This window comes from Hydra viridissima, unplaced genomic scaffold (assembly GCF_058129835.1).
Source record: "Hydra viridissima isolate aposymbiotic clone 2 unplaced genomic scaffold, HvirCarnegie_v1 scaffold_9, whole genome shotgun sequence".
Taxonomy (NCBI): domain Eukaryota; kingdom Metazoa; phylum Cnidaria; class Hydrozoa; order Anthoathecata; family Hydridae; genus Hydra; species Hydra viridissima.
In genome coordinates, this window is record NW_028324308.1 from 14,849,285 (window position 1) to 14,870,360 (window position 21,076).

At 29.7% G+C, this 21,076-nt stretch overlaps 1 protein-coding gene across 13 annotated transcripts; it reads left to right on the forward strand.

The window, feature by feature from the left end:
• Window positions 1–1,975: 1,975 nt before the first annotated feature.
• LOC145186011 (serine/threonine-protein phosphatase 4 regulatory subunit 4-like) lies at window positions 1,976–19,334 on the forward strand. Of its 13 annotated transcripts, none has more exons than XM_090096955.1 (25): window positions 1,976–2,141; window positions 2,234–2,364; window positions 2,571–2,709; window positions 2,911–2,984; window positions 3,253–3,503; window positions 3,661–3,752; window positions 3,960–4,066; window positions 4,149–4,256; window positions 6,022–6,143; window positions 6,683–6,808; window positions 7,230–7,355; window positions 7,441–7,518; window positions 7,942–8,061; window positions 8,465–8,542; window positions 9,478–9,543; window positions 9,888–10,067; window positions 10,484–10,589; window positions 10,716–10,843; window positions 11,081–11,245; window positions 11,721–11,762; window positions 11,852–11,917; window positions 14,412–14,478; window positions 18,553–18,606; window positions 18,760–18,829; window positions 18,930–19,334. In XM_090096955.1, exons 12-25 carry the CDS (start codon window positions 7,468–7,470, stop codon window positions 18,964–18,966), a joined length of 1,230 nt encoding a protein of 409 aa, XP_089953081.1. In that variant the 5' UTR covers window positions 1,976–2,141; window positions 2,234–2,364; window positions 2,571–2,709; window positions 2,911–2,984; window positions 3,253–3,503; window positions 3,661–3,752; window positions 3,960–4,066; window positions 4,149–4,256; window positions 6,022–6,143; window positions 6,683–6,808; window positions 7,230–7,355; window positions 7,441–7,467; the 3' UTR covers window positions 18,967–19,334. The 13 variants fall into 13 exon arrangements, 8 of the variants coding, with proteins under 8 accessions (XP_089953081.1, XP_089953083.1, XP_089953079.1 ...); XR_016455340.1 differs by having other exon boundaries at window positions 2,014–2,141; window positions 7,243–7,355; window positions 10,795–10,843; XR_016455341.1 differs by having other exon boundaries at window positions 2,014–2,141; window positions 7,243–7,355; window positions 10,795–10,843; window positions 18,763–18,829.
• The last annotated feature ends 1,742 nt before the right edge of the window (window positions 19,335–21,076 follow it).

Here is a 21,076-nt window from a genome sequence, read left to right on the forward strand (position 1 = left end):
GTAATTTAAAAGTCGCAATATGTAATTTAGAACATGGAAGATGTAATTAAGAAACGAAAGATGTAATTGAGAAGATGAAAGTTGTAATTGAGAAAAGCTTATAATATATGTTTCAAATTACATATTGCGATTTCTTATTTACATGTTGGGTTTCTCAGTTACATTTTAAAATTTCTAAATTACCTGTTGTATTTCTCAATTACATCTTACGTTTCTTAATTACAACTTTCAAGCTCTCAATTACATCTTGAAAAGATGTAGTCACCGCAATGAGTTATATTCATTACGGTGTTACGAGTACTTTGGCACTGGAGAAAAAAATTCCTTCGCCATTGCCAAACTACGAGTATACTCGTAGTGCTTTTTTTTTGTCAGTTATATTCAGAATAAAAAATACTATAAAATTTTTTCAGATTAAAAACATTTTTTTTATTGAAATGTTGATATCTAGCTTTGGCAATGAGAATGAAACCACTCAAAACAGCCTCGGCAAAAATTAATCATTGTAGACATTATGGCTCGGCAAAGAAATAACGCATAGTTTAAAATAGCTCGGCAGCGAACGTGTTAAGATGGTAAAATCTGTGAAACTATTGGTTATCTGTATTCAAGTTTGAATTCATAAGGTTCCATTCTTGGAACAATTACATTATGAATCGCCGAGTTCGCTTTTTTCAAGGTTCGGCCTCCGGCCTTAGATAGTTAAATAAAAAAATTTTAAGATTTAAAAAATTTTACGCTAAAATTTTTAAAAGCGCGTAAGTTTATCATGGATTCAGAATTCGAAGGAAGACATTTCCTTTTCATTTGTTCTGTTCCATGTATAAAAGATACAAGTAAGTAAAACATACATTAGGTACGGGTACATACAATTCGTCAATATTTATTCGAATCATTTTTTCAACAAATTAAAAATATGTAGTTATTTAAAACTTCTTTCACATGCTAATTTGAAACCAATTCACACCTTTTTTTGTTCAAATAGTTTGCTCAAACAATCAAAAATACCATCAGAAGAAGTTATGCGAAACATAACATACCACTACTTTTAAGGAGCGAATTAGAAAGAGCGATACCTTGCTGTTATAGAAGCTTATTTCTTAAACATATTTACAAAAATTTACAAACAATTATACTGAAATATTATTCTTTTTAACAGAATGACTTGTCTAAACACAGATAAAAAAAATTTTTTGAAACAGTTGTAACCTTTTGATGTGATCTGGTACTGAGTCAGAACGAAAAAGTTCTAAAAATGTTCTGGTCATTTTATTACTCTTATAATTGATTATTTTGTTAAATATTTGTATCTAGAAAAAAAGATAGAACGTTCCTTGAACTGTTTCATAAATTGAATGGGTCTGAGTGGAAAATAATAGGAAACTCAGTTGATAAAGCACCATTTGTTTGTCTCATTGCAGTAGCAACTTTGGTTGTTTAATAAAAACTGAAATTTGATGGCTTTTAAAACTGATTTCTGTGCATCATGTGAGACAATTAACTAACTCTGAGGTGTCGGTGAAGGCGTTACTATGATTTGCAAATAAGGCCGAGATTTTCCAATAGATTTCAATCAAACTTAATTAAAATTTATTGGAAAATGTTTATGAAAAATTTTTGTAAAACAATAAAGAATTTCAAAGATTTCAAAATACCTTATCATATAAAATAATTCTGGTAAACAAACGTTTTTCTTCACATTTTCAAATACGAAAATGAAATTGCTGAGTAAAAGTCAGAACACCAATTAATGGTTTTAATTGTTCGGCACATACAATAGAAGTTAACACTATAAAAAACATTTGTAGTCTTTTTAGTTTTATTAATTGGAGCCATTATTTAAGATGTGCAGACAGTTATTCCTCGAAAAGAGGTTGTAGAATTGCAACCAACTCCACTCTCTTATACACCATGATGATACTTGAGTAAATACTTGAGACTATCTGTATTTATCGCAGATTAAGACAACAACTTTATGTGACGTGGATATCACGAGATCGCAGTTGTTTATACAATCATGTGTGCGTCGCCTTTTGTTAAGCTGAATGTAAGAAAAAAATAAAAATATTCATGATTTGCTTTAAAAATTAGGAACTTGTCCTTTAAGAAGAACTTAAGATCTAAGGCTTCTTTGTACCCTGGTAATTCATTATTTGGTAATTTCAATCGACATTTTTATTTACACTCTCTCTTTTACATTAAGTACAAGTTGCTTTCATTTATATTTTTGTAGGAATTAATGTTCATGAGCCTTTACACTGGACCTGTTTCCATACCAATTCTTTTTAAAAAGTGTGCGAATCGTAAACAAACGGAAAGCGCGTAATTTCTGATTTGGAACTTCTATATGCCAAATAAAAAAAAGTAAACTACCTTAATTATTACATTATAATTCTTTTTGATATTAAATGAAAAAAGATGGTTGTAAAAAAAAAAAAAAAATTAAAAAAAAACTTAAAGGTAGTTTTCTAGCCAATACTGTAGATATCTTACTATCTGTAGTACGTCTGATAGGGTAAAAGATCCTTTAACTCGGGATAAGTTACTTTGTATCCTACATGTACTTTTAGATTAATTTAAATGCAAGAGATTTGATAAGAGCATTAGATGGCTTGGGAAGATGCTTTTCATCAGCAAATAATAGAATTATCTTTATCAGAAAATGTGGAAAATCTTAGAGATGAAAGAACTATACAACACACAAAAGTTGTAAGAAGACAAGTTTAACTGTTTTGTCTCAAATCCATCGCATCACCAAAAATAATAATCACTTGATTATCAGAATGTCTCCTCATGAGATATTTTTTTATTAAAACATAAATTAGATGTATGTACATAAATGTTATACACTATAGTTAATTAAAATTTTTTAAAATGTAAATATTTTTGAGAATTGTAAATACATCTTAGACAAAAGAAGAGATTGAGCGACTGACTGTTGATGAAAATCTTAAACCAATTCAACGTGTAATTTATATTCTAAAGTAAGGGGTACAGATTTCTAAGCTATATTTTCAAGTTTATGTATGTATGTATGTATGTATGTATGTATGTATGTATGTATGTATGTATGTATGTATGTATGTATGTATGTATGTATGCATGTATGTAGGCATGTATGTATGCATGCATACATGCATGCATACATGCATACATTTATGTGTGTTATTACAAATCATTGTTTATTAAGAAATATACTCTACTAAAATACCAAATTACTTTGAAGAGTAATTATTTTTCTTTCTTTTATAGAAATGGCCAGGAAATTCAAAAAATTAGTACAATTGATTCACTGGATAATATTTTAAAAGAAGAATTACCAGGTTGTCTTAAAGATATTTTGCCACTTGTGAGAGATTCTTTAAACATTAAATCACGTGAACTTCAAATAGCTGGTGCTACTGTTTTATGTCGTTTGTTAAGAAAACAGTTTTTGGAAAGCAAAAAGTTTGTTGAAATTTTCCTGGACCATATTTTAAAAGAGTTATTGTCTGGAGACATAGGTATGAAGAGGAATGGTTTATCTTTAATATGCTTTAAATTACTAATACAATAAAGTAAGTGATAGAACCTACTCTGTTGATATAAAGAATATGATGTCATAAAAGTTATGAAAGTCTCTTACCACCTATTCTTATGAATATATGTGTTAATCTTTAGAGGTATGTGATGCTTGGTCGGAAACATTAGTATGTTTTTTATGTATTCTGAAGCAGAAAAATGATCATTCTTTACCTGTTGTGGAAAGTAAAGTAAATATAAATTATTTTTGTTACTTTGAATGATACTCTCTATAAGCATTTCAATCATAAGGCGCAAGAAATTAGGAATTATTCAAGGTTTATTTTCTGTTTTTTAAAAAAAGGTATCTTAATGTTATTATCATTATTATTATTATTTTTTAATTTTTGTCAAAAAATAATAACATTACTAAGATATCCTTATTTTAAAAAAAAAAGCTCTCAGAATTCCTTATGAGAAACTGCTCATTGAATCAATGCACTGCAACTCGAAAAGTGTGCTGTAAAGTTGTTAGTTCATTGGCTGCAGTTGTCAATAAAAAGAAGTAGGTAAAAGTTAATTTAAATGAATTTCTTAATAGTTCAGTTTTGTAGTTGCCAAAAAAATTATTGAAAAATATTTTATAGACTTTTGTCAGACCTCATTCCAAAGATGAAATCTTTATGTCAAGACATAGACTTAGATGTTCGGGCAAGGATGTGCATTGAGCTTGAAAACATGATAAAAATGCTAGAGTAAGCTATTTATATTTTTTCAGTGTTCTATTTTTTCTGTTAGACACTTGAATTGAGTTTTTGAAAAAAATATTTTATACAAATGTTGTATCACTATTCATAGAGATGTTGACAGATCAGTAGTGTTATTAGCTCCCTACAAATTTCATCCAATAGGTTACATTAAATAACTATGATGTTATTTGTATATCTTTAAATCAAGCAAGTGCAAAAATGCTGCTGAAACTGAAAAACATCTGGTACATCAGTTATTTTGGAGCTTATAATTTTCCAAATGATGATCTTCATAAAAGTTAGAATGAAGCCTTGCTAAATCACAACTCATATACTTGAACTGTTCAAGTTGTCATTAAATCAAAGTAATTAAGTGAATATTTTAACCTGAAGAAGTGTTTGGTTAATCATTTTATAAACTTTTTTTTTTTTGCATTACATACCAGACGTTCTTATCATGGATGGCCAGAGGAATCACACAAAAAAAACCTTTTGTTGATAAAGAAATGAGACAGTTGAAAACAGAATATTTTTATCCTGTTGTAAGTTTCAGTCTTTAGGCATGTCTGTGTTCAAAAGTTTGAAGATCTACTATAACCAAAATATTTAGTGCTGGCTTTGTAGATAACTGGGTAGGCTAATGGGAGAATTGCAGCTTATTTTAAAAGAGCAAGTATTAGTAATACCATAAGCAAATTGTAGACACTGGAATAATCCCATTCAATACTGAGTTATTTTCAGATGACTACTTTGTAGCTACCAAAACAAAGTAAGCAGTTGCATTTGAGCTGGAAATGAGTACATTGATAAAGAACTCTGTTAGCTAATTACCTACCGTTATCCCAATTGAAATTAATAACTCTGATCATCAGTTAGTGCTCCTAACACTCATCACTGTTTCAGTTGGTGGCAGCTCTGATGGCTAGACACACAGCTTGGATTTGAAATCACTTGTAGGCAGCAGTAATAGTTGCCAGTTTTTGGCATCAGCAGTCACATCCTGCCCAATAAATGGCAATTTAATCAGAGTTGCTACTGGTATAGATGATATTAACTTTGATCAATAGTCAGTAATACTGGGAGTTGTTATTTGGGCTGCTTCATTTATTTTAGTTACCTTTTGTAGGATTGTACGAACGTTACAAGCTTCTTCCAAAAGCAATCAAATGCAAGGAAACATACAAAGCTCAATGATAAAAAACTGAGCAACAAAATATAGATAAAATAAAAGAAAGTCAAAGTTTAATCATTATGATGAGATTAAAACAAAAAGATGAAAAGTCTGATGACTGCTGATAATAGGATATGGAAAAAGAAGATGTGCAAACTCATTACATTCATAATTGGTGCTAAATAGTTAAAGTACAATTACAGTGACATTATGTTTCTACTATCTGAAGTAGATTTATTGTTCCCAGTACCTCAAATGAGGTCATACTATTGCTTTGTTAAGTTGGATGGATGTCTATTGCTTTTGATTATATGTGTAAGGCTTCATAAATTGTTTGTTACATCATTTTGTCTTCTTTTTTACATGAAGTGACTTTTTTTTTATATGTAGTGACATTCATTTTCTATAATTTATATACCTAAAATGTTACAAGTCCCAAATGTTGTTCCAGTTTGTCTAAGAATATTATTAAGTTTTAAAAGAAAATGATTTTATAATCTGACATTTGTATACAGAACTCATTTCAAACATTTATTTAAAATGATAATGGTATGTACTTAAATAAGTATTATTATGTTAACTGTTTGATTATTGTTTTAGAAATGATCTGTCAAAACAACATCTTTTCCCTGAATTATATATGCTGATTGAAGATGAGGAAGCAGTTGTTAGACAAGCAGCTCTTGCTACAATTACAAATCTTCTGACATTTTTAAGCAAAGGTAGACTTTTTCAAAATGATGTTAGTTCTGTATTTCTGTAATTCAACTTGAACATATAGTTAATCACATTTTTTCAAATGGAGATTTGCACTTTTACTTGACTTTATAATTAAGAATAAAAAGCATTTTTAAAGATTTATATATCTTATTATATACACCTGATAAAAAATATTGTAACAAAGCTAAAAAAAGTAGTAATAAAAAAAATGTTTTAAAAGCACATATACAAAAAGCTTTTTTGAATTCAGCTATAAGTTATAATTTCATCTCAAAAATATTTTCAGTTTTACAATTTTCCTTAGAAATTATTTACTGTTTTGGTTAAAAAATTTAATTACACACACACACACACACACACACACACACACACACACACACACACACACACACACACACACACACACACACACACACACACACACACACACACACATATATATATATATATATATATGCATGTATATATGTTTTTGTCTTTTTTATATTTTCCAAACTTTTTCTTAATATACACCAATCTCTCTAGTAATTTCTTTTTTTAGGTTACCTGGAGACCTCATTGAAAAGTGTTATTTTGAAGTTTGTTGCCAAAATGTTAATAAGAAAACATTTTGATGAACTAATATCTGTTGCTAAACTTTTTGGAAAAATTTTCTTTGATCTATCAGGTAACAATTACCATTATTATTCTTTTGGCTTGTCAACATATTTTATTGTTTTCTATGTTTTTTTACAAACTTTAATCAGCTGTATGAAATATTTTAGTTGTTAGCCTCACCATAGATAAGCTAACATCAACAAAAATTTATTCATTTATGTTGATTTTATGTGATTCTATCTCAAAAATTTAGTTTTATTGTTTCTTTTAGTAAAATACTTTAGAAAATCCAAAAGTTGTTTAATAACTTTTTTATTCATATCTAATTTAAAGTTTTATGTGAACCAAAATTGATTAAACAAGAATTTAATTTTTTTTTTTTTATGGCTTTAAGGAAATAATTCAATAGAATTAATTCATTAGTTTCTTTTGGTGAAATATATAAGAAAATCTTTGTTTAATAGTAATACAAATTTGACAACCAATTGCAGACTTTTGTTGCAGGTATCATCACTGAAGATGAAGGTTTGTTGTTATTGAACTGCTATCAAGTGTTGTGTTATCATGGAAGCAATGATACTAGCTTACCTTCTGTTGGTAACCCAAACTTACTTGAGGTAGAACACTATGCGTTCTTTAACTTTTTATGATTTTTTAATTGTATTTTGATTTGCATAAAATAACTTTCAAAAAAATTATTAGTTTAAGCAAGAAATAGTTCAACTTGAAATGGAGGATAAAGGAGCACAATGTCGCTATTGGTGTGCTGTTAATTTACCGGTAAATACATGTGACTTTTGTATTATAATTTCCTACCAATTTTTAAACAAAGATTAACATTTTTCAATTTAAAGATCAACCAAGTTTTTTTGATCAATTAAACAAACTATTATTGTTGTTGTTGTTGTTGTTGTTGTTGTTATTGTCATCATCATCATCATCACCATCATCATCATCATCATCATCATCATCATCATCATCATCATCATCATCATCATCATCATCATCATCATCATCATCATTATCATCATCATCATCATCATCATCATCACCATCATCATCATCATCATCATCATCATCACCATCATCATCATCATCATCATCATCACCATCATCATTATCATCATCATCATCATCATCATCATGATTGAATTCATCCTAATGAAATGGTTATTTTGCTTTAAAAATAGTTTCTTTTTATAGATGGTATTGTCTTGTGCTCACAAAAATGCATTTCAAGCATGTCTTCTTCCCTGTCTTGTTTCTCTTACGAAAGACTCATCAGTGTTAGTGCGAAGGGCAGTTGCAATGTCCTTATATGAGGTAAAAGTTTGTTTGAAACTTATAGTAAACAGAGAGGCATTTTTTTCCTTTAACAACACTTGTAGCATAAATAAATATAAAAGATAAACATTTATACTTTATTCCCAAGATTGTACATCCACTCCAAAAAAAATCACATTTCTGGTAGCATGATAAGGTGAAATGCTTTTAGGAACTTTTTTTTTCTTTGATATTTTGACAAATGACCTATGTGAACAATGCAGGTTTAAGTTGAGAAAAATATAAATAATTGAATTTGCTCTTAAAGTTCACGTGGGTGACAATTAGTAAAATAATATCTAAATATATAATTAAATTAATTAATGACAGTGAGTGTACTTTCCTAAAACAAAACATTCTTAAGTTCAAAAATGTTTATCAAAGTTAATGTACTTGCATTTAGGTTGCAAAAATCTTAACTGATGATGTGTATTTAATACACAAGTCTATTTCAGATGTAATCAAGGATTCAAATATTTATGTAAGCTTTTATTAAGTTTTAAATGAAAAAAGTTTGATGTTTGTTTGTTTTTTTATATGTATTGTTTTGTTTTCTGAAGTGTTTTTGTGGAAATTGTACCCATTGATATAATATATTATAACCTTTTTACAGTTTTCATTTTTATAAGGGGAATCAGCTTAGTAAACCAAACTCTCAATTGTGTGAAATTTTTAGTATTAAGGCTCTAAGTCAGAACCATGGACAAAAAAATGTTATTTGTCTATAAATATATAAACAAAATGAGTGTATTTTTTTAAATATAGAATTAAATTATGTATATCTTGAAGTGTATTTGAGTTTAATTTTATTTTTAAAGTAATGATCTTAATAGTCTAATATTTGTTATTTAAAATTTTTAAATGTTGGGTCCTCAAGAAATGAAATTTTCAAAAAAAAAAACAAAGAATTGTAGAGGGTAAGAATTCTTTCACATAATAAAAATTTTGTGTGATTTAAGTGAGCAAAGGGTAAGCTGATATTGCTGATAATTGAACACATTTCAATTTATGAATGAGGATAGTCTTCTTAGAAACCTTTTAAATCAATTGAGGGCACCATAACAATATAATTGAGAACAAAAGTTGAGAAAAATCAGGATTTCTTAGAAGATACTAATTTAGAGAGCACTACACCCATTAGTATGTGCTCTAAATCACTGCTACAAAATTTTTTGGGTGAATTCTTTAAGTTGACTTTAAACTGTTAAGTTGCCTTAAATATTATATTTCAGGGTATATATTACATTTAATAGTTTAGTCAAATTTAATGATTGCATTGAATTATGTATGACTATTTATATTATCAAGCTTTTGGGCTATATAGAAACTTCTGATTACCAAACTTTTGGACTATTTGATTAATAATGACCCCCTTTTTACAAAAAGTTTCTATTTTACTTCAGTTTATTACATCAGGTATTAGATGGTTTTCTTTTATCTTTGCCATCAATGTTTGAAGCTCTCCAATCTTATGGTGGTAAAGTATGTATGCATACAATTTTAGTCGTTATGTTTTCATTTTTTCTTTTGTTGTGGATTATTTATGAAATGAGAGGTTAACAAATAAAGAAAAAAAATTAACAAAGTAAGAAATAAAACAATTTTTTTGTTTGGTTTTCTGTTTTTTTTTTTTTTACTTTCATCTTTTTTCCTGTTTACTCTTAAAACCTCTACTAACAGCTGTAAAACTGACTCTGAAATTAAAAAAAATATTTCTGAAATAAAAAAGAAGTAAAATTTAGTTTTAGCATACTTTTTTCAACAAAAAAGTTGCCACTAAATTTTTGAAATAGAATAATTGTTTTTTTAATTAAATATTTTTTAAGAACTTCATATCTGAGTTAATATCACCACTCCTTGAATCTGAAGATCGAATATCATCTTCCCTTAATTGGAGAATATATATACATTACTTAGAAGCAATAAGCTGCTTGCATTTTTATCAATCATCTGATCAAATTATGACAAAGATTGTTCCTAATCTTCTCAAACTCCTAACTACAAATGTAAGTGCTCTCTCTCTCTTGCATAATGCTAGAATTTACTTGTTGTACCAATATTCAAAAGATTTATACTTGTTTACTGCTTTATTTTGACTTTTTAGCTCAATTTACTGAAATTATGTAATAATCAATAATGAGTTTTGAAAATTTTGTACTGGTCTAGTTTATTTTTCACTGAGATCTGTAACAGATTTGAAAAATTAACTGCTTGATTAAATGTTTTGTTTTTATAGTTTTTTTATGTTAAATTATTTTTTAAATATTATTTCATATTATCTTGTTAGATTTATTTATTTTATGTTAAACTATTTTTGTTTTTGAGCAATCTTTTTTTGTTTAAGCTGTAATGTTAGCAAAGTTTTTAAAATGGTTATCATTCATCAATTTTTGGATCTTCTAGTAAATCTATTCCTTTTTAGAAAGTGCGTCCTATAAAACTGGCTGCTGGGCATTGTTTATTAACGCTTATGAAACACAATGGAAATGTTAAAGAGCGAGAAGAAATTTGTGAGAAACTGATAAATTGTAAGACCAGAAATTTTAAAACACTTTTAGATGTGAAATACATGTTATCTTAGATTGATTTTATTTGATAGGTTTTCCTTTGTCATATCAAAAATTTATCGGATGTCTTTGAATTTTGTTTTCTAGTGTTGGCTCATTCAGAAAGTTGTAAATATCGCATACTCTTTATGAATTTATATCCATTCATCTCAGAATTATTTTCTAGACGATTTTTCAAAAGCATGTTTTATGATGTTGCTATGCAGATGGCTCTGGTAAGAAAAAGTGTTTTTTTAATAACTTTCATTTTTCTTTATTTTCTTTCACTTAACTAAAAAATAAAAGTAATATATATTATAAAGTAAATATCAATCACTAAAAAAAATTTTTTATGAGTTATTGTCTCTCTTATCCTGGTCTCTTGTATCTACAACTTAGAACTTCAGCTTTATAAGTTCAATGAAATTCTAAAATTATTCATATTTTTTATTTTCTGTTTTTTCTGTTTTTAGGATCCCATTATAAGTGTTCGCTTGAAGTTTTGCACTACCTTACCACTATTAAAGTCTTTACTTTGTCTGCCAGTAGATAGAATGTTATTACAAACATTAGAACTAACAGTAAGAAGAATAATGGCATTAGAAAATGATAAAGATGTTTTAGATGCTATAAAGAATGTAAGCAATATTTTGCTTTAGGAAAAGTTACTGCTTTTAGTAGAGGCTGTTAATATCAATAAACATTCAAAATTGAAGCATTTGTTTGAAATATATAGTTAAATGACTGATGATAAAATTTTTTTTTAAACAAAAGCTATACATATAATAAGATTTTGGTGATAAATTTTAACTAGTTATAGTAAGCAAATGAATTAAAGAATGTTTAGTTCTTAAAAATTATTTTGTTGCTTGTCTAACATTTCATTTGCTAATGTTAAAGAGTTTCAACTTTTACATATTGTAATTGTGAAAATACAATGTAAATGGAGAAAAAAAAACTATTAGTGGTTCAATTAAAAGCAAATTTATCTTTTAATGAGTTTTGCTGATGTGCGTATCTGTCTTACTCTTACAAAAATTATTGGTCACTGTTATACATTATTTACTTTGTCATAAAAAATTACCATTTTTCTAGCTAAATACTTATCCCTAGGTTATTGAAGAATTAGATTCTGTGCGGGTATGCTTAGATCTTGTAAGTAATAAGTTTGTAGGTTTTCGTTTTTTGTATCCATTAGTCTCTAATAAAAATATTTTTGATGTTTTTTGTGATGATTTACATAGGCTAATCCCAGTGAAGCTGATATTAAAGATCTTGAAAAAGAAAAATATGAAGATTTTGTAACAGAGGTTATAATTTCAATTTAATCAAATCAAATTCTGTTTAGAAAATAGTTTAAAGTTCAATTAAGTCATTTAAAACAAAAAACTAAATTGCAACCATGGACCCCTTCAAATAAGGGCTGATGGCGGCCATTCTTAGGTCTGCAAACTTGGTCTATTGATATTATTAGCTTTTTTGCTATAACTTTGTCAAAAGTGATTCATTTATTACCAAACTTTGAATGCAAGTTGCCATAAACCAAATTAACAAATGTTAACAATCTTGTTGCTGTAGCTTGTCTATACATGATTTTATTATATGTTCATTTTTTACTCATGTCATATGCCTAATATTCAATTCATTGCAGTAATACTGTTAATTGCAACTTTTCCCTACATCTCAAATAGCCAAGTTCTTGCTCTCTGTCAATTTGATAAATAATTTGAGCCTTAAGAAGAACGTTTACATTTGTACAATAGACCATGATGTTAATTGCTATAGGTGCATCAACATTTGATAATTAAGTTGGAACATATTTACTACAACCTACTTTGGGTTGTGCATGATGTGCACAGCACTGTGAACGAAGTAGACTATTGACAACTTTAACACTGATAACCCTCCCTGTCTAATTGCTGAGTGAATTTACTGTAAGTTCTTTGCAATATCAATATTCTTACTGTCTGAATGCTTTTCATACTTGTGTGTTAAAAACCTGCCACAAAAATGATCTTATGCTACAGACTCCCATCAGATTCACAGTGTCATCTGTTGTTACATCCTGTAGCATCCCCAAATCTTGTTCATCTGAGGTTGCTGTACAGTTACCACATGTACATTTTGCAATGAATTGGAAATGATAACAATTTTCAATAACTGATGGAGTTGTTGTACCTTGGCAGCAGCTAAAATATCACTGATGTCTATGTAAAAGCACACATCTTTTTCCAGTCTCTTCCTATCTACAGGTACTGAAAATATTGCAAAATGACTTACAACTGTTTGAAATTGTCTCAATCATTTTACACTTACCATCTCAGAACTTTATATAACTGTATTTGTGTTGACATTCATCCTTTTAAACTAACTTGTTTTAAGTTTAACAAATTTTATTTTACCAGATTAAAATTCCAAATTTTCCTTAACTATCTCAAATGCTGCTACAGTTTTATCATCAAACACCTTCCTTATAAGTGATACACTTTGCCTTTGCTAAACTTGGAAGTACAGCAGTATGTGTCGATTTTGTCATTTTTAACTGCATTTTTCTGTCAATTTTATACAGATTGCAGATATCTTCCATCAGACTTCTTACTCTGTCCCATCCAATTATAATGAAAAATCCTGCTCTAGTTCAGTTAATCAGTTGTTTCTTATATTTTTATAAATGTGAACATAGTCATATACCAGATACATCTGTCATGGATGTCAGCCCACCAAAATAGCACATCAGCTTAAATGCCAGTGTTATCAGCTGTGTTATTAAATAAGGTCATACACACTTCATCTCCATAATTTTTAATGGTAAGATAAGGGTAGCATCTTGGCAACTGGTGGAGGAAAGTCTCAATCGTGTTCAATGCTGTTTTCCTTCATTTGGCTTTTAATATCTGTAATAAAATCATGCATGCTGTTTTCCTGCATTTAGCATTTAATAGTTCTATTCAGCACTTGATGTCAATGAAGTTATCTGTTTTTTGGGGTTATTGCTTCTATTAGAACTTTCCAATATCCAAAAATAATTATTGAGAAACTGCTGAATGCTTCCTTCCTCTTGAACCAACCTATTCACAGGCAAGTTGTGAGGCACACACATACAACAAGCATTAAGCAGAGCCTTAATTCATCCAGTCATATTTGCTTTCTTTTGTGAGAAATCAAACTACCCAAGAATAAGGTTGTCCCTCATAGTTCCCCAATAACCATAAAAATTGCATCTCTTTGGCATCCTACCAGAAACTTCTTATAGCTTTTTTGACATGAAATTTTGGCAACAAATTGACTGGTCTATTGTTGTCTAAGCTAATTTAGTATTAATAACCTCAACCAAATTTAAAAATGTTGGTACTGTTTACATTATGTGATAAATGATGTCATACCATAGATCTGTTATTTAAAGAGTAACTGATCAGTTTATGTGTATATTTGAAATAATTAACAGTAAAGATGGTTATCCAGCTGCAAATATGTGTGTTCTAAATAAATCTTATCCATACAGTAAAATTGTACATGAAGCGTCATAAAAAACTTTAACTAGATAAGATGCAGTAACAAAATTTTCAACATTTGTTACTTTTGTTTGTGGGAACTTACATTAAAAGTTTTGTGATAACCAGATTGCTTTTGACAAACTTACAGTGAAAATACTAAAAATACTGATGGACCCAAGTGTGGCAGCTGTCAGTTTTTATTTCAAGGGGTCTATTATAGAAACTGTTTTGGTTTTTCTTTGTTATGGTTTCATGGCTATGTTTTCTTTCTCATTTAAAAGTTTAACTATTTCTTATGTTTCTTTTTAAGGAATTTCAAGGTGAAAGTAGAAAATCTCGTACAGTTTCGTTGTGCGCTAAGGATTCATTTAAGAAAGGTATCTTGATTTATTATCTTTTTCTTAATCCATTTGATTTATGATTGAATACTTGTATTTCAGTAATTATTTTAGTTGTTTTTCAAAAGTTTGATGATTTTTAACAACAAGTTTTCAAACTATGAGAGCTTACTATACCCTAACTTTCTTAGCTAAACTACTTCCTTACGAAATTTCATGTTAATCTTGAAAAAGGAATGTGTGCATAACTTTTGGGAATCAATTAAAAATTCTTGTTCGATAAAAAAAGGCTATCTTTTTGCTAAGTAGTTCTTTAAGAATGTTAGAAATCTTTTTTTATTCTAAATTAAAAAATCCTAGGTGTTAAGATTACTTTGAAGGATGAAAATCAATTTTGATTTTCATTTAAGAATAAGAATTTCTTTGAAGCTTTTGTCTTTTATTTAGTTCTGGCTTTAACTCTTGCCCAAAAGTTTGGTAGTGAATGTTTCCTAAATATTGTGCAAATCTTGATTTATTGATTACTTATCAAGTAAATCCCATTGAATTCCTGTACCCCATAAATTCCAGCTTGTAAGCCCAGTGCTTATTTAATTATAATGACCAATTTTGAATGAACTTATATGCGAATAAACAAATATTCAGGCAGAAAAAACATTAAGTTATCTTGATGTCTCGTAATTTTATCTGAAATAAAACTGTGTTGCAAATGCTATAAAGACATTATAAACTTTCTCTTTTGGCTGTCTGATTTATTTTTTATTTAAGTTCAACATTTTGTTATGTGTTTTCTTTTTTTTTTTAATCCGTTAAAAAAATCATTTGTCTTTTATACGAAATATTGGGTTGAAAAGAACGTTCTTTTGCTCTTGCGCCCTCACAAACGGCTCTCATTAGAACATGGGAAGTTCTATGATTTTCTAGAATGATCTAGCATTTTGTTTTAATGCATCAACGGTACATTATTTTCTAGAAATTTCCACGCAACTATATAAGCGAGTACAGATGATTCACTTGACATATAATGTCACATCAGAAATTCCATATTCGACACTGTATCTTACATGAATTCCAGCTGGGTCATGTTTTCAGTGTATTGGGATGTACAAGACATTATGCATTCAGCGTAACTGCTGACTATTACTGTCAACCATTGGAAAGACTTAGGTAGAAAGTCACTCAAACGCGGGCATAGCACCAAACGATTTGTTTTCTGCACGACAATGCGCAGCCACACACAGCAAAACTAACGTCTTAAGCTAATAGAGATAAGATGGGAGATTTTGCTCAAATTACCAGATTCTCCGGACATCGGTACAAGCGATCATCACCTTTTTTCGTCCCCTGCAATTTCTCATGTCATAGAAGGGCTTCCTGCGCTTCTCTGACTTGTGAAATTGATGATTCTTGCCAACTCGAAGCCGACATTTGTGAATTCTTCGAGGTGCAGACACGCAGCTCCTACAAGAATGGGATCCATTTCTTGCGTAATGAACGGAGAATTGTTGCTGATAATAATGATGATTATATTGTGGATTGATTTTGTTTATTCAGAGGATTATAATGAATTAAACTATTTCATGAAAGTGCAAAAGAACTTTCCTTCCAACCTAATATCTATCGTAAATATTTAACATAATATATTGGTTGGTTGGAAAGTTTTAAAAGCCAAAGTGAAAGAGTGTAAATTTTTACTTGAAATTAGTTTCTTTATTCAATATAATCTCCCTCAACTTCAATACACTTATTCCAATGATCCTAAAATAATTTTATTCCATACTTGTAATGGTTTTCTGGAAGCTCTGCAAAAGACTGATCTACGGTTGAAATAGCTTCTTCATTTCAATGAAAAACGCTTTCTCTGAATGAATTTTTTCAAGTTTCTGAAAAGGCAGTAGTCCTTTGGAGCTAAATCTGGTGAATACGGTGGATGTTCAAGCAATTTGTACTTTAATTCATTTAATTTAGCCTTTGTCAAAACACTTGTGTGAGCACGTGCATTATCTTGATGAAAAATGATTTTTTTTCTTCGCTAAACCAGATTTTTTTTTCACGAATTTTAGCATCCAACTGATCCAAAATGTTACAATAATATTCAGAGTCAATTGTTTTACCTTTTTTCAAGATAATCAATAAAATCCCTTTTGCATTCAAAAAAATTGATACCATAACCTTTTTTGCCGATCGTCCTAACTTCACCTGCTTTGGAGCTGAACAACCATCCTCAGTCCATTGCAATCAGTTTGTTGTTGTTTCAATGTATGGTCATGGTGGTTAAATGTAGGTCAATGTAGGGTGGTAGATCCAAGTCTTATCCATAGCAATAAAACGATGCAAGAAATCGGTTTTGTTCTACTTAAAACGCTCCATATTACGCGGAGAAGTTTTTTTTTGGATCTAGTTTTTGTTGAATCGTTAACGAATGCAGCACTAAATTTCCAAACTGCTTTATCATTTGCAATAATTCATATAAAATATTAAGTGCACTTTCATCTGAGATACCTATGATATCAGCAATTTCACGCTTGGTTAAACTTGGATCTTCGATAACAAGATTATGTACTTGCTCAACGGTTTCTTGCGCTGTTGCAGGTTTTGGTCGTCCACTACGTGGTTCATTTTCAACGCTTGTACGACCACGTTTAAACTCTAAAAACTATCTATGTACAGTTTGAAATGAAGGACCAGATTTCAACCTTTATTTTTATTTGTTCGTGTGACAACTTTGACAAATAAGTTTTCAAGGTACAAGGTGGGGCAGCAAGAATGAGAATATCTTGAACAATTTTTTAAAATTATATTCTCGATTGTGTATAATAATATAATTTTTTCTTTTTCAGTGTGAAAGATTGAAAAATTAATTTCAAAAGTAGTTTTAATATTAGGATCAACTATGTTCAGTCAGGAAGTTAAAAGATAAAAAATGGCAGTCTTGTTTCTTATTGGAGTCAAAACTAGACGTTTTACAGAGACTGTTGGGGTGTCTATGAGCAGTGTCTACAATGTTAAGGGCCACAATTTCGTATTTCTAAAGTCTCTCAAAACCAAAGTATTGAAAAATCCTACGGAATCCATGGGAAAGTTATCCTGGAACATGAACGTTAGCCCACGGACCATAAGAAGGCCTGTGCATACTGATTTACAGCTAAGGTCATATACAAGGACCTTAAAACACCTTTTGGCCAAAAAGTTGAAATGCAGAAAACATGAAAAAGCCAAAAAATATTGCGTTACCTGAAGCTACATGGACCAACTATAAAAATCTGATGAAAAAATATTTACTGTTGATGTGGTTTTAAACCATCGCAACGATCGGTACATTGCTAAGTCACCTTCTGGTGTGAAAGGAATCTTTAGAACCAAGCACACAGCTTAAGTTATGGTTCTGGAAGTTGTGGCGTCTGATGGAAAAAAAATGCCTCTCCATTTTTTTCAACCTGTTGGAAAAGTGGGAGCTGTAGTTTGTTATAAGGTCCTAAGGTACAAAGTTTTGCCAAGACTGAAGGTGAACTACCCTAACGGGATAGTTATGTGTAGATTCAGGATGATGCTCCGCCTTACATTGCAAAAAAAGTGTAGAAATTCTGCACTTTTGACACTTTTGCAGACTTTTGGCCAACCACCTTCTGGCCTTCTGGCCCTGACTTGACTCCCCTGGACTATGGAATTTGGGGCAAATTGGACACTCAATCAAAAGAACATCCCATCTTCGTATCGATAATCTTAACCAAGTATTTAGATTAGTATAAGACAAAGTATCTAGGGGCTTCATTTTGAACAGTTGCAACGCCTTTAGATAGACAACATAGGTGCCCATATTTAGGGCCATTAAGAAACATTTAAAATGCTTCTTAATGCCCCTAAAAATATTTGTTAAAGATATATTTATGTCATTTGGTTGGTTATTGAAAATTAAATTATGTATACTGTTTTTGATTTTCTAAGTTTTGCTGCCCCACCCTGTATGTCATCCAAAATTGGTGCAGCACGGATGAGTTTAAAAACTTCTCATAAACTTCTTAAATAATTAGGCATTTAAAGAGAAAAGGTTTTTTGTTGCCATGGAAATTTAATAAAAACTGAATTAACTAGTTGTTCTAATTTTTTGTTTAGTTACTTCCAAAAGCACGAGGAGTAGTTCGTCTGTTGTACTTACGCGGAAAATAGGTCGGTACTCCGCTCCCCTTTTACAGTTGCTATCATGAACTGAGACACTCTCCTCGCTAGCTGACAAATTGTTTTAAATATTTCTTTTGTCTTACTTCATTACAATGGTTTTTTGAGATTGAGATTTGGTCAAGCTTTGTTCATATTTATCAGTAGGTATCAAGGAAAAAGAAGTTTTGAAAGCAACAACATCAAGCAGCGTCAAAACTCCTGCCAAAAAAAAGTAATTGCTTAAAATACAACTTTTTTTTTTGTCTCATGAAAATTTATTGAAATTTTTTCACTTCTTTTTTATTTTGTTCTATTTTTTCTTATCGTTTTAGTCCCTCAGTTACTTCGTCATCGTCTTCAAAGAAATAATACTTACATAATCTCATATTCTACGAACTGCAGACTATAGATTACGTCTACAGGAACTTCGAAAAACTTGTAGTCGGAACAATAAAAGCTTTTTGAAATATAGAACGGCAGAATTTAATAAAAATTTGTCGTTAAAACTTTTAAGTAGGTATTTCTCGCAATGGTTTTTGATCAAATCGACATATTAAGAAGTAAAAGAATATTTTTAGAGCATTTCAACTTAAGTTTGGTTTTCTGCGAAAAGTTTTAATTGATTGAGCCTCAAAAAAACTCAAAAAATGAGATTTTTAAAAAGTTATGGATTTAAAAATTTGTATAAAAATAATTTTAAGTGGAAAATTGTTCCTATATTAAAGTATTTTTGAACACTTTTTGTGTAATTTGCTTTACATGATAAAATGCTACTACTGCAAATAAAACGGTTACTTTAACTGTTGCACTTGCAGTCATTTTGCAGCATATCAATATGGTATCGAGCCTGTGAAATTGGAATTTATTTTATTTATATATTTACATTCAAAAACGCTTTGGAATGTGATTAAGTTTTTAAGAAACATAAAGATACTTCTGTTTGTGAAAAAAGGAATGTGTAAAATAATCCTATTCAAGCTTCTGCTATAACGTTCGTACTACTGTTTTCATCAGAATGTGGTAGATACTAGCGCGCTTCTCGCGTCTCTTGCGATATGCTTGTAGTTTTTCGTACTTTTTGTACTTTTTTAATTATTTTTTCTTTGACTTTGAACTTTCGGGAACATCATGTCAATAGTCTATTTAGCACATCTAAATATCAGACACTGCTTTAGCTTAGCAGCAATCCAACGACAAACCCCCTCGTCAGGCTACTTCTCCAAACCCGAAAAACGTTTTAGATCAGTAAAAGAGATATCTACTCGTTCCTTATCGCTCATCTACCACTTCGTACACAACTCATCCCGCTAAGCATCCAAAGAAAAAAACTCGATAAAAAAGGCACATATTCGATTTTCTTTGCATCATTCTTATTTTCTACTCGCAAACCGTCGTAGACTACTTTAGCGTCACTTTGCAGTATTACAGGACAGAATACAGTCAATTCAGCGCCTTACTTCTCCGCAACCACCTTGGCTAGCCTGAAGCTCGCAACGAACAAAACGTTGCAGTTCTACATCTTCTCTTCTCCTAAAAACTCTTCCCTACAAAAGTTTCATGTTCAACTTCATAAAAATATAAGTTCACAAAAAAAAACCGCTCAAACTATATTTAGAAATATTTTTTGTTAACACAAGGATACTACGTAACGTAAATTCTTTCTACCACTTGATAAGATTGCTTTCGCGTAATTCAATTACAATGCCTTATGATAATTTGAATTTTAAAACACGAAATTCTTACCCTCAGTTTCGATTTTACTTAGTTATAAAAGAAAGTTTGAGGCTTTTTTTTTTTTGAAGTCAAGGATACGAGACTTTTTTTAAGTTGTTCGTTAGTTTAGCAAGTATTGATTTGTTTCGAAATAAAATATTAAGAAATTAAACTATAGGTACCATTTTTTTTGGGCGATTTTTCCGAAAATTGGTGGAATTTCATGTTCTTAAGAGATCAATAATTCGAGAACGATACAAAACATCATCTGAAAAACCAAGAGCGTTTAAATCCTTAAATTAAGGGCTTTTCAAAAATATATAGTTGAGTCGTTTTTAAAGTTTTAAATTTTCGGTTGACCACAATAGTGGCTTAATTGACCACATTAGTGGCTTAATGTGTTTGTTTTATCTTTGTTTAAAAAAGGGTTTCTTATTTGGCCTATAGAATTAAATATTCCTTTTTTTGGACGGCTTTAATATTTGTTTGGTTAGCAGATTTTTTGGTTTTTGTTTTCTTATTTTTTATTTCATGGCGAGTAATGGTAAACTTAAAAGTGCTTTAGGAATAACCAATTTAGATTTAAACAACAATTTAAATTTAAGTTGTCGATAAGCTCTAGTTTGAATCATGAGGTACGAAGTGAGTTTTATGGATGAATATTTACATTTTTTTATTCACATGGGTTGTTTTGATTTTATTGGTTATTTTTAAAATCATTTTAATTTGTTGAATGGTGAACTTTAAAAGTGAAACTTAAATTTAA